This window comes from Anoplophora glabripennis, unplaced genomic scaffold, assembly GCF_000390285.2.
Source record: "Anoplophora glabripennis isolate ALB-LARVAE unplaced genomic scaffold, Agla_2.0 scaffold575, whole genome shotgun sequence".
In the NCBI taxonomy this organism is placed as follows: Eukaryota; Metazoa; Arthropoda; class Insecta; order Coleoptera; family Cerambycidae; genus Anoplophora; species Anoplophora glabripennis.
This window is the reverse complement of record NW_019416655.1, coordinates 263,589-279,510: the sequence shown is the minus strand read 5'-3', so window position 1 is coordinate 279,510 and position 15,922 is coordinate 263,589. Positions and strand designations below refer to the sequence as shown.

At 33.7% G+C, this 15,922-nt stretch overlaps 1 protein-coding gene across 2 annotated transcripts in view; it reads left to right on the top strand.

Moving 5' to 3' along the window:
* Window positions 1–1,487: 1,487 nt before the first annotated feature.
* LOC108911676 (integrin beta-PS-like) overlaps window positions 1,488–15,922 on the top strand; it is a 32,581-nt gene continuing 18,146 nt past the window's right edge. For both annotated transcript variants that reach the window (XM_023455170.1, XM_018716668.2), the window contains exons 1-4: window positions 1,488–1,752; window positions 8,248–8,425; window positions 8,534–8,846; window positions 11,629–11,857. In XM_023455170.1, coding sequence (XP_023310938.1) covers window positions 8,252–8,425; window positions 8,534–8,846; window positions 11,629–11,857 — 716 coding nt within the window. In that variant the 5' untranslated portion in view covers window positions 1,488–1,752; window positions 8,248–8,251. The remainder of the gene's footprint in view (window positions 1,753–8,247; window positions 8,426–8,533; window positions 8,847–11,628; window positions 11,858–15,922) is intronic.

Here is a 15,922-nt window from a genome sequence, read left to right as displayed (position 1 = left end):
GAAAAGAATTCGATAACCCTTTAACAAAACTCCATACAAGGCGCAGTTACCCCCAAATCTACCGGAACCACGAGTAAGCAAATAGACGACCTACTAAACCGATCGGAAGGCGCAGGACGGGAGAACTTGTTTTCGCCACAATGTGGAAAATTTGTTTAATTTCCCCTCTGCAAAGCCACGATTGCCACCAGAGGCCACTAACCGTACCAGAAAATACTGACTGTGCAAGCAAGAACTGCGAAACCACCACCAACCACGCAGGAAGACGCGAAAAATTTTTACGCATGTTTCGAATATTTCCTGCCATCCGCTATGTAGCCATGATTGCCATCAAAAGTCACCAGCCGTATCAGACGACGCTGACCATGCGTGCCCATCATCAGTCATTAGTTTTCAAGTATCGATAACTTCTTGAAATTATAATAAAAATCACAAAACTCTTCGAATTGAGGCAATTGCTATTTTTAAATTCAGATAACCATTTGTTTCAGCTTTAACGACCGGCCTTTTATATATTGAATATTTCATAGAAATGTTTACTAGTTCTGTTCCATTAAAGTTTTTGGTGATTAATTTCACGTAATTGTTTATTTAACCATCCTGCATTCACATATACGTGGGTATATACAGGGGTGTCTCACCTGGAACTGTGTCGATCGATATCTAGGAAAGTATTGCTCCGAAAAATTTGTAAACTTGGCAACAAGGCAATGTCCCTGGGCCGAACACAACTAAAATATTTAGAACTCTTCAGCACTTCCGGTTATATCGGAAGTCGGCACCAATCCGCTATGTAGCCATGATTGCCATCAAAAGTCACCAGCCGTATCAGACGACGCTGACCGTGCGTGACCATCATCAGTCATTAATTTGACAAAATGTTCATTCCATATAACATATATTTCACTGCAGTCAAATAAAGTGTTAAGTTAACACTGTTAACTGTATTTACAAACGAGAAAAAACTGAAACATTACAGAAATTAAAATAGTTATGTACCTACCTTCACATAATATTTATCCCAATTTAATTTATAAAATATTCGCAGTAGTAATAAATTGAGTTGATATATTTATAAATCTGGTCGAATGTCTCCGGCCACAAGATGTAAAAGGATAAAGAGACGATATCTCTTTAATAAACAACTTATGGAAATTCACTTGACTATGAATTTTGTTGAACATAAATAAATGTATTATTTACTTGCACAAATGAGAAAAAATCTTTCAATGTAGGTATTTCTTTTATGAAACGTTAATACAGTTTAAAGCATAATTATCAACGAGACGCAACTGCAAATTAACGAATCTACATTTATCTAGCCAATTCGCAAACCAAAATATATAACGTATTGCCTTCTACCTTTTTAAACCCGACCACAGATGGACGATACTAGCGCATCTGTAGTTGTAGTTTCCCGTATAGTTAGAAGTCTTATTAGAATATTTCAGTTAACGTTACAATATTATTTCAGTCAACGTAGTGGCGTAAAGGTGGTGCCACATTTTAATTGTTTACCTAAAATGGCATCTTAGTCATTTGTGTCTCAGTCAGTCTCAATGGTAAACGCTATATTAATCTATGCTCAGTAGTTCGTTAGTCAGTGTGTATTGGTGGTGTCTGTGCTATATTTTGTGCAGTAGTGTTAGAAGTGAGCGTGTTCATTTAAAATATGAAGATAACGAAGATAATCAGTAGCAGATAAGATATCCTTTAAAAGAAAAACACGTGTATGTAACTTTTTTCATAAAGGTAAATATAATCAATCACCTGATATTATTTGATATTTTATTTCCTATAACTTTTTAAAATTTGTAATAAAGGGATCGTTTTTCTAAATTAGGTCAATGGCAAAGAGCAAAAAGTCGGATACGGTCTAGTTCTCAACTCGACCGAAAAAATAAAACCCACATAAACAGTGGCAGAGGTAGTAAAGTCAAAAATAAATTTTGTTATTGTGACGTGTGCGGGGGGGAACGTAGTCATGGTATATTTTCTACTGTTAGGAAAAGGCCCCTTAAATCATGGTGTGTCAACTTTGTCTAAATATTTAATTATTATAATTTAAAGTAACATGTTGCATCGATAGTTTGTGTAGGTGTAAGGTCCTTGGCGCTTGCGCTACTTTTTTTCTACTTTCCATTTCAATAATGAAAATGTGTAGGCTTATTCATGCGATTTGTTGAAATAGACAAATCACAGTAAAACATTATTAGGTACCTCAAAAACAGTGCCAGTGACTATATATTTAACTGAATCATCCAGCCTAAAAATATGACTATTCCTCATTACTGACCAAGATCCGAACAGCGTCTCTATTAAACAAAAACCAAGAATTGGCAAGAATTATCAACGTACCTAAGTAATTGAAGAAAAACATATTGTGAAACGATGTCCTAATGTGAGTTAACGCTCCTGTAAAAGTACTATTTAGAACAAAACGGTCACGTAACCTAAAGATGAATAAATCATTGGATAAGAAGGGTTGTTCTGTGTTTCTTTCTTCCAGTGTTTCCTTTCAAATTTGCATCAAATACTACAGTTATCCTATTTTGGATAGCATACACTTTCCTAGAAGGATTGGAAAGTTAATCTTTAATAACAGCCTAGTCGAAAAACAACCTAAGATGTGATCTAGGAAGTAATAATAATAATAGGAATAATCAATTTACACTATTATAGTTATGAATGGAAGTATTGTAGATTTGGCCTAAAAATAATATGTTTTTGTACTCGGGTGACCCTGGAAGTTTTCTTTTTATAAATCTGACTAAGTATACCTCGAAATATACCTACATGCGAATAAGATTGTTAGTTGCCCTAGTTTCACGTATCGATAACGTCTTGAAATTATAATAAAAACCACAAAACTCTTCGAATTGAGGCAATTGATATTTTTAAATTCAGATAACCATTTGTTTCAGCTTTAACGGCCGGCCTTTTATATATTGAATAGAAATGTTTACTAAGTTCTGTTCCATTAAAGTTTTTCGTAATTGTTTATTTAACCATCCTGCATTCACATATACGTCGGTATATACAGGGTGTCCCACCGGGGACTGTGTCGATTTATATCTAGGAAAGTACTGCTCCGAAAAATTTGAAAACTTGGCAACGTGGCAATGTCCCCTGGTCGAACACAACTAAAATATCTAGAACTCTCCAGCACTTCCGGTTATATCGGAAGTCGGCACCAACTTCGTTATTTTAAATGGGACTCCCTATATATTATTGCATTTTCGTATTATATATACGTGAAATTTGAGGGTCACTTTATCAAATATTCCCTATACCTAGGAGTTATAGATTTTGAGACATTCATTTTTAAAGAAAAAATTTGACAGATACAAGGGTCCACGGAGAAGCTAGTAACTCCGTATCACGAGCGTGATGTCAAGTGGATTTTTGGCACCTGTAAAGGTAACACTACATTATGGTATACCAACAAATTAAAACATTTAATACTAGGTGTTTCATTTTTGTTGTTACATTTTGATAACTTCAAACAGCTATAACTTTGTTAACTTAAATGGAACACTCTCTATTTTTTTACTCGTCGTATGGAGATTTAAGTTTCCTTTCAAGCCATATAATCATTGTTAGGGTTGCCGTACTACTTTTACAGATGTTTGCAATTTTCTAATTTTTGGAAAGTTTTTCTCGTGTCAGACATATTCGAGGGGTGGATAACTCAATAAAAATTTGTACACAGATTTTAAATCCCACTTAATTAGGATTGATTTAAGTACTATTTTTCAATTATCCAGATTTAACATGATTTAATTGACAAATTAAGAGATTTAAATTGAGATTTAAAAACTTATTAAATTTGATTTAAGGACATTTCTTTGGATTTAAGGAGATTTAGTTAGATTTAAGGTACTGGATGGTGATTTATATTGATTTANTAAATTATGGTATACCAACAAATTAAAACATTTAATACTAGGTGTTTCATTTTTGTTGTTACATTTTGATAACTTCAAACAGCTATAACTTTGTTAACTTAAATGGAACACCCTCTATTTTTTTACTCTGTCGTATGGAGATTGAAATTTCCTTTCAAGCCATATAATCATTGTTAGGGTTGCCGTACTACTTTTACAGATGTTTGCAATTTTCTAATTTTTGGAAAGGTTTTCTCGTGTCAGACATATTGTCAAATTGGCCATGACCAGAAACACTCCAAAAACAATTGGAATAACATGACTTTGTTAAGTTAGTTGTCAAATCAATGTTGTGTCTGATTAGTTGTTGCTGAAAATTTAAATAAAAATGCCTGGGGATCCTTTAAATTATACTAATGAGGATTATTTTAATTTGTTTGTTATTTATGGAAAATGTGAAAAAGTAATTTCAAGAACATGTAGAGAATCTGAAGCCTTTTTCCATAAATAACAAATAAATTAACATAATCCTCATAAGTATAATTTAATCGTTCCCCAGGCTTTTTTAATTTAAATTTTCAGCAAAACCTATTACAGGCATAAAACAATAATTTGACAACTTGGCAAACGTCAAGTTATTTTAATTGTTTTGGAGTGTTTCTGGTCATGGCCAATTTGACAACAGGTTTGATACGAGAAAAATTATTCAAAAAATAGAAAATTGCAAATACTTATCCCTAAAAGTAGTAACGGCAACCCTAACAATGCTTACATGGCTTGAAAGGAAATTTTAATCTGCCTAGGACAGAGTAAAAAAATACAGGCTGTTCAATTTAAGTTAACAAAGTTATAGCTGTTTGAAGTTATTAAAATATAACAGCAAAAACGAAACCTACTATTAAATGTTTTAATTTGTTGGTGTACCATGATTTAGTGTTACCTATGCCCTTTATAGATACCAAAAATCTGTTTGATATCACGCTATTGAAAAGAGTTACTAGCATCTCCGCGGACCTTTACATCTGTCATTTTTTTTTCCTTAAAAATAATATCTAAAAATCTATAACTTCCAAGTATAAGGAATATTTAATAAAGTGAGCTTCAAATTTCACGTAGAATACTAAAATGCAATTTTATATATTGTGTCCCATTTAAAATAACGAAGTTGGTGTCGACTTCCGGTATAACCGGAAGTGCTAGAGAGTTCTAGATATTTTAGTTGTGTTCTCCCTAGGGACATTGCCATGTTGCCAAATTTTCAAATTTTTCGGAGTAGTAAGTACTTTCCTAGATATCGATTAACGGTGTTCCCGGTGGGACACCCTGTATATATTTACAGGAAATTTTAATTTGTAAAATTTATTACAAAGCTTTTCCTCAAGTGATAAACTTTGAACGAGGCTTTGAAAACAACGAAAAGTAACGCAAGTAAAATAAAAATGAGTTGGTATTTCTCAAGATATACTCTACGTCTTAAGCTCGCATGTTTTTAAAAAATATTGGCGTAACGGAAGTGACGTTTCTTTCTGCAAATATGTATTTGTTTACTGTTGTTTACTTTAACGACTGACATTATACCTCGCATTATACATACGATTTTCAAGCTTGTATCAAGTATAGTGTGGGTAGAATACTCGGTAGAAAACTAACTGTTGACTGTAATGAGTAAATCCAGGAGTAAATATTTTCGTAGGTAATACATAGTTGGTCACTTTTTTGGATAATTTTATTATCTTTAAAAGCTTAACAAGATAGCATTCACACGAGCATTCATAAAGATAGGCCACTTTTAGTAGACTGTAAAAAAACTATTACAGATCTTGTTAGTTTCTTTGTTGCTATTTTGCTGCACTAAATGAATTTTTTTATCTTAAGTCGTTTTTCGAGAAAATTGCAAACTGCTGCTGTCTTAAGGTGGCAATCCAGACAATTTCTAAACATCTTATTCACGTACTACAATGATAATTGACCAGAATTGGGTATTTTCAGAATCCATGGTCACATTTTCGATTTGGATGATTTCCAATGCCAAAATAAGGAAAAACTCGAAATGAATGTGGTTATACAATTACAGTGCTTTGAGGCTGCATCAGTCATTTCACCCCACCATCAAAATTCCTAGTTCATAATTTATTACAAAATTATACCCCCAATTTTTTCTATTGCACTTGCCCGTAATTAATAATTACAATCAGCCTAGGTTTAGTTTGAAGATATATCAGCTACACGTAATTTTTAGACTACTTACCTCAGATAGAGAGCTTGGAGGAGAATTTAGTACAAATAAATCACGCGAAACTATAGTTCTCGCTATAGTCTTTCCGATATCAATTGAAGAACCAAGAGGATGACAGGTTTGGTCGCTGACGCAGCAACTTGTTCCCATATTTATTTAGTCATACAGGTCTGGTCGAACAAAACATGCAGGTGGTAGAAATACAATACGCACTGTTGCTCTGGTCGATTGCGTCATAAATTTCAGTTGTCGATAAATCGCCTGGCAGTGCAGTGCACCAATGCAGAATTTGGTGTGATTCAGGTAATTTTAATTTATTATAGGCACCTTCTATTAATCATTCATATTACAATTCCGAAAGGGAGAAATAAGGAGGATATTTGGTTTACTAATATTATTACAACATGGCATTTTGGAGACCTTTTGAAACGGAACAAAACGAAATTTACTATCAACATAAATAATTAAAGAATGTTGTTGGCCAAATGAATATATAGGTAATAGAAATTTTCTACACATTTTATACAAATTATCATAATTTTTTACCTTTAGCAGAAAACTTTTTTAGGGACGCCTATGAAACTCATTAAATTTTACTCGAAATTTTATTGCTCGGCCTTTTTATACATGTTTGATTTATAAATACCATAACAAATTTGCAGGTGTGCCTTATCCCATAAATTATGCGAACAAATGTACCTACGAGTCCGCCCTTTTCACAAATTTAATATTTTATTATCTCATAGTCCACCGCTTTAAAACTATCACAAGGTGATCCGCATTGTGCCGAGAATAATCATTTTTAGATAAAGATAATCTCTTGAATGTGAACAATTTTTCATGCTATTCTCGAGGCTATTCTCTATTTTATGAGATCACCCTCGAGATCAGCCTACTAGCTTCATTTAAGAATAAATTGACATAAATTCTCTCGGTTCGTCTTATTTGATAAGTAAATTTAGATTGATTCAGGATGTAATAATCATTACATTCAACAATAGTACCTATTTGTGATAACGGAAACGTAGCGAATCTTATAGGACTTACTCTGAAGTTACGATGATTTTGTGGTTATAAATCGTTTGTGTTAAAAACTAATACACTCGACGCAATATAGCCTTCATAAATAATTACAAGCTAGGTACGTCACCGTTGAGCTTAGGCAACCCAACATTGCACGATTGGTTTATAGTAAAGGTAGTCTTTCCGAAGTTAGTTGAACATGTATAAAAACGCCTAACAATAAAATTTAATGAGTTTCATAGGCGTCCCTAAAAAAGTTTTCTAAAGGTGAAAAATTATAATAATTTTTATATAATGTGTAGAAAATTTCTATTATATGTTCATTTGGCCATTCATAAGAAGTGGATCTTATTTGTGGAAGGGCGAAATGGGCGGTGACTATTAGCCTTCATTATAGCCATCTTTCTCTATCGCACGGAATTCTATGACTTTCTTTATCGCTCTCACGTAACGGCCGATGAACAATGGGGACTTTCCTACTCTGTATGTATTCAGTCAATGGCGCCAATCTTCCGTGGCCCTTTTCCGGGAAGCATAGTGTATGTACTCCGCTTGTAGACAATGTGTACCCACATATTCAAGGGGGTGTTACCAAGAAAAACCGGTCAAATTGTATATAGCTGGTTCCTGTATTTTCTATATTGTTTTTATATAGTATTTAGTGTATATCGACATAATATAATACATAGCATGTACTTAAAACATAATATGTATTTTTTATTGTAAATTTGTAACGAATATATTTAATTTAATATAGTTTCCAATTTTATATAAGTCAAAGCAGTAATTATATGTATCTACTTTACATGGAGTGCAAGTGCAAAAATTTAAGTATCCCGCCGTTTTCAGAGAACCACAGAACGGAGGAAAACCTACTCCTTTTGAATATGACTGGCTCGGCTCGTTCAAGGTTACAATTTTATCTTCTTAATACTTATTTCTAAAAAATTGTTACTGATTTATACTGTGATATCGTATTGATTATCAGTATTTTTTTAATGTTAGGTTGTAGGCTTTCATTTGGACATAAATTTATCTTTTTTTATTTGCAACAAATACGTGATCATCTTAAAAACTAACCTGCATTTCTTTTGTTTTCAGAACAATGACGGTGCCTTTGATGAAATACGTTTTAAGTAACTGCCTCATTTTATGTGTAATAAGCACCATTGTGATAGCACAGATACCCCAAGAATTCACGTTACAAAACCCATGTACAACGAAATCAAATTGCCGTGAGTGCATCCAGACTCCAAGCTGTGCTTGGTGCACCGACCCTGTAAGTGATTGGGAAATGCCGTTGTCACAAATTACTCCTAATTTGCTCATCTTTTGTTCTAGTTCTTATACTCGTATTTGTGTATCCATAAATTTTTGTAATTTCTAGGAGTACAAAGGGAGCGCTAGATGCTTCCGGCCGCTCTCTGGCGTCATCTCCAACAAGCTCTGCCGCGAGGAGTACGTCCTGAACCCGATCAGCATACTCAGCGTCACAGAAAACTTGAAACTTACAAGTGCGCGGTCTGGCTCCGGCGGCGGTGGGACTATGGTGGGAGTCGGAACAGGCAGTTTCCAGTATAATGAAACGTGGTCGGGGAAGGGCAAAATTAACGGAAACTTCGGATCCGGTGGCGGAGCCGCCAGTCACGGTAGAATCGTCCAGGTGGCGCCACAAAGACTGAGTTTGAAACTAAGGGCAAGTGAGTACTTCTTTTAATATTAAGGTTGCCAAAGTCAAGTCCAGGCTTTGGGCTTTACTATATTTTTCCAGGTATCAAATAAAATTATTTAGATTTCCTAAAATTATTCTCATGTAGAAAATTACTTTCTGCAATTTCTGCAACAGAGTCAAAGCGATCTTCTGTTATTAACACCAATGATTAAGACTATCTGAGGACACCCTGTACATGTCAAAATGTTGGATATTAATCGACTATTTATTTTCTAGTTTCTTAGCAAATTGAAATTGAGTTATAAAACAATATCAACTGCTAGCAAAGGCACAGCCAAAAAATACCTGGCCATGTCGAGGTCAAATCTTCGCCTGGTGACAGGGATTCAAACTGGACACTGTTGGCTAAGGAAACACCTTTACAATATGGGGAAGTGTGAAACACCTCTTTGTAGGGGCTGTGAACAGGAAGACGAGACAGGTGCTATGATGTGAAAGCACTGCCGTCTCGTCAACAAGAGAGTCAATGAACGCTGGCCTTCTATGGCTTGTATTAGAGAGATCCCCCTGAGCTACGTCACCACCTTTTTCGCTGTAATAGGCTGGTTAGCGGCTCAGGTGAATTGATCTCCTAATGGGAGGAAGTACAAGGGGCCCAATGGGGCCTAAGTGTTGTAGCTTTTAAGCTACCCTTCCCACGACTCCAGAACTCCAGAATATTAACTGTTGTATTTATAACCATTTCTTAATTGAGGAAGACCCTGTATATGTTAACCCACTCAAAATATTTTTTGAACACAGTTTTCTAGTAAATATGACTTTTCATAAAAATTCTATCTATTTAAAATCTAAATTCTTTTTGAAATATCTATTTACAGTTGACAATACCACTTTTCTGAAATTCTCGACCCTGACATACAAGGTGTAAGAAACTTGACTGCCATTACTTCACCGTGGGATAGAGTAATCATAAATGAACAAAAAAGTTGTTATTACAGGGGCGTAAGATTAACAGTTTTAAAAATCCAGTGAGTATTAATATTGGGGAGTTTCATCATAATGTGTCAACAGCGCTTAACCGAACGCTACATAGCTGGTGCATACTGCATACCACGTGGGTACGCGGCAGACTTGTCCTACGGAAAAAATGTAAACAACTATTGTTGAGAAACATTTAGTAAATTTCAAGACAATTGTTTTCCAGTTTTTAAATAAATAAATTAAAATGTATCATTTTTGTAGTATGCAGATAGTACCCAAAGATTCAGGTCATCCAAATAATCATACGTATTAAAAATAATTTAGGTACTTACCAAAAAGCAAAGTTCAGCACAAAACAAACTACAATATATGCTCAGCTTCGAATCCAATTTTCGCATACTCGCTGGAAAACACTTCAAGAACAGGAAATAGTGGTACGCAAAAAACACTCAGACACGGTCCAATTCCAGATATCAACTGAATTGGGTATTGCTTGACAGCTCAGTACTTCGTGTTATCCGCCACGTCATTGTCACATTGCTGCATGTGAATTTTATCGAGTATTAAATTTATTACAAACTAATTATTTTTTAGAATTAAGCATAAAGAAGTTCAAAAAAAATGATAAACATTGTATTTTATGGTATTCTATGCATGCAGTTATGTCAATATTCCTTAATTAATCGTACTTTTGTACATCAAGTCGGAGATTTTGATAATTTTTTTCTCGGAAATGGTTGAGTTTAAGACCCATCATGTCATATTAAGTTTTTTTTTGTTTATTTTAATGTATTCTATATCGTCTGTTAAAATTAAGGCAGTCAAACTTTTAACACCCTGTATAAGACTCAAAGGGAGTTAGAGAAATGTTTCAGAAGCATATACTCCGCGGTCGAAATTATAGAGAGTGACTCAGACATAATATAAAAACACTATTACCATAATNAAATTATAAAGAGTGACTAATACATAATATAAAAACACTATTACCATAATGCGTATAAAATATAAAATGATTTCTATACGGTTCAATATTATTTATCTTTGTGCCGCTCGCCATGCACATCGGTAGAATCTATAATCGTGTATAGACTGAGTTACACTGAACGTCGATCTATATTTTATCTCTGTCTTTTGCACGTGGTAGGGAATAGGGAAATGCTTTTTTAGTGGGTGTAAACGGACTTGATTTACCCGTCCTGAGAAATGTCATAGCATAAGCGTAGACGAGGGGTCTAATTCCATGGCTATAATAAATTTATAAATTAAAAAAACACATCTGGGACGTTTTAAAATGCTGTAATAATTAAAATGGATCAAAGTGCCGGAAATAGCAAACCGTAAAAAATATTATATGTTATGTTTTATTATCTTTTTTTAATATTTTCTATATCTTGTTGCCTTTTACGCAGACACGCCAATGGATTTTCGTTCCCGGCACGCTTCATCCCCCTTACTAGTCCAAAAGCTAGCGATGAGTCACTCTCTATAATTTCTACCGCGGAGTATAGTGTAAAATTATAGTACTCATTTTGTGTGCGTTCCTTATATTTCCCATTTAAGCGTATGATGTTATCACTCCCTGCTTGTATTGGCAAGAGTATTTGTGCAAATCGAATTTACATTCTTTGTTTCTTTTTTTGTAATACCACCATGGCACATGCACCCCCTAACTATGACTGTATTTGTTAATAGACTTTTTAACTCGATACATTTTTAACATGCGGAAAATGGTATGAGTGTGGTGCATTTATTTTTTATTCTAAAGTCTCATTGTTCCGTTTTGGAATCTTGTAGATCTAATTTTTTCATTGTTTTTTCTTTGTTAGGAGAAACACAGAGGGTTAGTATGTACTACTCCTATGCCGAAGGCTATCCTGTTGATCTTTATTATCTTATGGACCTTAGCCGCTCTATGAAGGATGATAAGGAAAATCTGTACGCCCTCGGCGACCAGCTGGCTTCTACAATGAGAAAACTTACACCGAATTTCAAGCTGGGTTTCGGAAGTTTCGTCGATAAGGTTGTTATGCCGTATGCCAGCACTCTGTCAAAGAAGTGAGTATAAGTACTTTTATTTAGAAAATTTCTGTCTTGGGTGTCTATATTTTATAATAGTTTTTTTAGTAGGAGAAGCAAGAATAATAATATAAGAGTGTTTACAAAGCAGATTTTTTTACTTTATGTTACATCCAGATTGTCTCACGGTGACGGCCCATTAGAATTATTTCAGAGACTAATTCAATTTGAATTTTGAAAATTTGGGATACCGGGTTTTCGGGCATGCCCTTCTCAACTAAAATAATGGCGTCCACGTACCACTTCCGGTTATACCGGAAGTCGCCAACAACTTGCTTATTTTAAATGGAACACCCTATATATTATTGCAATTTTGGATTCTACGTGTTATTTTAGGTGGACTTTTATGAAGTTTCCCTATTCCTAAACTTAACCGTTTTAGGCCAATCATTATAGCTTTTTTTCGGGAAAAAAATACTATTAGAAGTTTTTCTGCGGAATATTGTTCAGAAACGTGTTATAAACAAAATATCAAAAAAATCAACTCGAGACTAGTTGGGAAACTTTGTTAAAACAATGGTCAAAATTATGGAAAAGTGGTTTTTTGACTCGCGTAAAAAAACTTTTATTCATAGAGAAAAAAAGGTTTATACAAAAAATGTAGGTATTAAATAAATCTGTAAAATAAGACAAGTCCGATTAAATTCCGATAATTTGTTTATGCGCAAGAGCTCAAAAATGGTTGAAATTGTCCGCTTTTTTCAATTGCTAATAATTAATGCAATTTTCATCGCAGACACTTGTAATTCAGAATTTTTTAGGCTTTTTACACCCTTAATAAGTGGTAAAAATTTCAGCCCGAAAGCTTCATTGGTTTGGCGTTGGCGGAATTTGTTATCTAAGAAGATGCTATTTTCAATTCATTTTTCCCAAGCTCACAGGCGTTGTAGGGTTTCGATCATTAGTTGTTTTTGTACCTAAATAGTTGTATTGACATATGCATTTACTGATAATTTAATTTTTCAAATTTAATTTGTTTAAAAATGACTTTGAAAAAATGTTAATATTTATTACATCGTTAAGCGCGCATGCTAAGCCTCGCCTTCCCCACTCGTTCGCTAGACCAAGTAATAGAACGCATCGCCGCTATCTTCTTTTTCGAAATTAAATAGTTGAATTCACCTTAATGTTAATGTAGGACATGAAAATATAGCTCTTAATGTATACTCTCTCCAAATTTCGGCTCTTAATATTAATAATTAAGGTCACTGCGATTAAATAAAAAAAAAAATATCTCAGCTTCTAATCAACTTACAACAACGAATTTTTTTTTAAATTCGAAGAAAACTAAAGTATAGAGGTTACTATTTTATTTTATAATAATTACCTATCTTAACAATTTAATAAATATTAACATTTTTTCAGTCATTTTTAAACAAATTAAATTTGAAAAATTAAATTCTCAGTAAATGCATATGTCAATACAACTATTTAGGTACAAAAACAACTAATGATCGAAACCCTACAACGCCTGTGAGCTTGGGAAAAATGAATTGAAAATAGCATCTTCTTAGATAACAAATTCCGCCAACGTCAAACCAATGAAGCTTTCGAGCTGAAATTTTTACCACTTATTAAGGGTGTAAAAAGCCTCAAAAATCCTGAATTACAAGTGTCTGCGATGAAAATTGCATTAATTATTAGCAATTGAAAAAAAACGGCAATTTTCGACCATTTTTGAGCTCTTGTGCATAAACAAATTATCGGAATTTAATCGGACATTTTTCATTTTATAGGCTTATTTAATACCTACCTTTTTTTGTATAAACTTTTTTTCGCTATGAATAATAGCTTTTTTACGTGAGTAAAAAAAACACTTTTCCATAACTTTGACCACTGTTAAAACAAAGTTTCCCAAGTAGCCTCGAGTTGATTTTTTGATATTTTATTTATAACAGGTTTCCGAACAATATTCCGCAGAGAAACTTCTAATAGTATTTTTTTCCCGAAACAGGCTCTTTCATGTCTATAATGACTGGGCTATTTTCGAGATATTTAATTTTTTTCAAAAAAATGGAGAGAAACGATGACTAGCTTCAAACCATTTGTATTTTATAGTAAGAAAGATAAAGCAACAATATTTATAGGGGGGATAGCTAGACCCCTAAGCTTCCCATCTATACTTTCAAAGCGGCTTAATTGCATACAGGGTGCTAGAAATTTAATGCCGCCGAGTTTAGTTATCTTCAAACCTTCATAAGTCGGTTTTTTTAAACGGAACACTGTATGTTTTTCTATATTCTGATACACAATTTTATTCTCTTTCGAACGGTTTTCAGGGTTTCCTATACCTATCTCTTCTAGTTTTTAAGTTATCTACTATTTTTTGTGTAATCACCTAAAATCATGTAATTTCTTGCGAAGATAGGTGTGGAATTTTTAGCAAAACATCAAAACAAACAACAGTTCTTAATTTTTTAAAAAAGTTTGTCCTCTTCCGTTTAGTTACTCATTTGAAATATTCATCTTGTCAGATGACATTGTAACAAACTTATTTTGACAGATAACATTGGAACATGTTTATTTTGACCGATGGTAATAGTTTAAATAACTAGATGGATTTTACAGGGTCTAACGACACTTACAGTGTACGATAATTCAATAAACAAAAAAATTTAGATAAATTTGGAACGAATACACTGAAGATGATATTTTTCGAGACAAAACGTCTGAATCTGGTTCGGGTTGAGGCGGTACATTATTGGGGGTCACGAAGGCTTGCAAAAAATGTAAAATAAAATTTTCAGGGTCGTATTTAAAAAAATGAAGTTGTTAATAGTCCTGGAGAGACGAAACGTTACATATAAAAATTGATTATGCCATTCAATAGAGGGCAAAAATTGGCCATGAGAAAGTATTATTTTTTTTAATATCACCTCAAACAAGGCTGAAATGAAACAAGAACGGATTTCCAAAATTTCGTTTTTTTTTTCAAATATTTCGAAAACTAATCATGTTAGCCTTGATTTTTTAGAGGCATAATGTTGGTTCCCTGATTACGCAACTTTGCCCCTATCTAAGATAGTTTGTATCTCTTATCGTTTTCGAGATCCCTGTAGTGAGAGGCAAATTTGTAACAGCCTGTATATACAAAGAAAATATCAGACGATATATTATGTCTGTCTAGTTGTTACATATACTTCTCTATCTCTGTATATCTTGTATGCATTTTGAGGTGTGCATGATGTGTTCTAGAATGACGGAACTGGTATGAATACTATTAATAATTTGCACAGATTTAGGTGTAGTGAGATGGCATGTACATAGAAGAGTAGGTAACGTCTTGATTTATTTATATGTCTATAATGTATTTCAATTGTTAATATTTTTCCTGGTTACATGGTTATGGGGATTGTGGTAACTCTATTCTTGAAAATAAATAAAATTTTTTATTGTAATCTATAAATTTTGTTTTGAGTTTAAATATTTGCTAGGTACTTCTAGTTTGGTAGAAATCCAAAATTTAAAAATATAGTGAACAGAGAAAATCAGACAATTTAGTTTTTTTTTGCAGTACCTCATAACCATTATACAAAATCTAGGTACTAGGTAGTGAAAATTTAAAAAGTTCTGACATCTGTTGTTTTTTTCATATCGTGATACCTACCTTTTGGAAGTTAGAGGTTAATAAAAAGAAAACATAGTTAAACAAAGGTAACAATTGCAATGGGTGGTTGCAGTGGGAGTTACTTTGTAGGCGTTGTGTTAAAATAGTATGGTGTGCTCGTCGGCCGGCATAATTTCGTACTGTATGCGCATTACGTCATCTGCGACCAGCTCAAACATCAAATTTGTACCATATTCACGCCACGGTAACTACAGGGTCGGAAAGTCCCCATGGTTCATCGGCCGTTACGTGAGAGCGATAAAATAAGTCATAGAAATCCGTGCGATAGAGAAAGATGGCTATAATGAAGGCGTCTAATAGTCACCGCCCATTTCGCCCTTCCACAAATAAGATCCACTTCTTATTTGTGGAAGGGCGAAATGGGCGGTGACTATTAGACGCCTTCATTATAGCCATCTTTCTCTATCGCACGGATT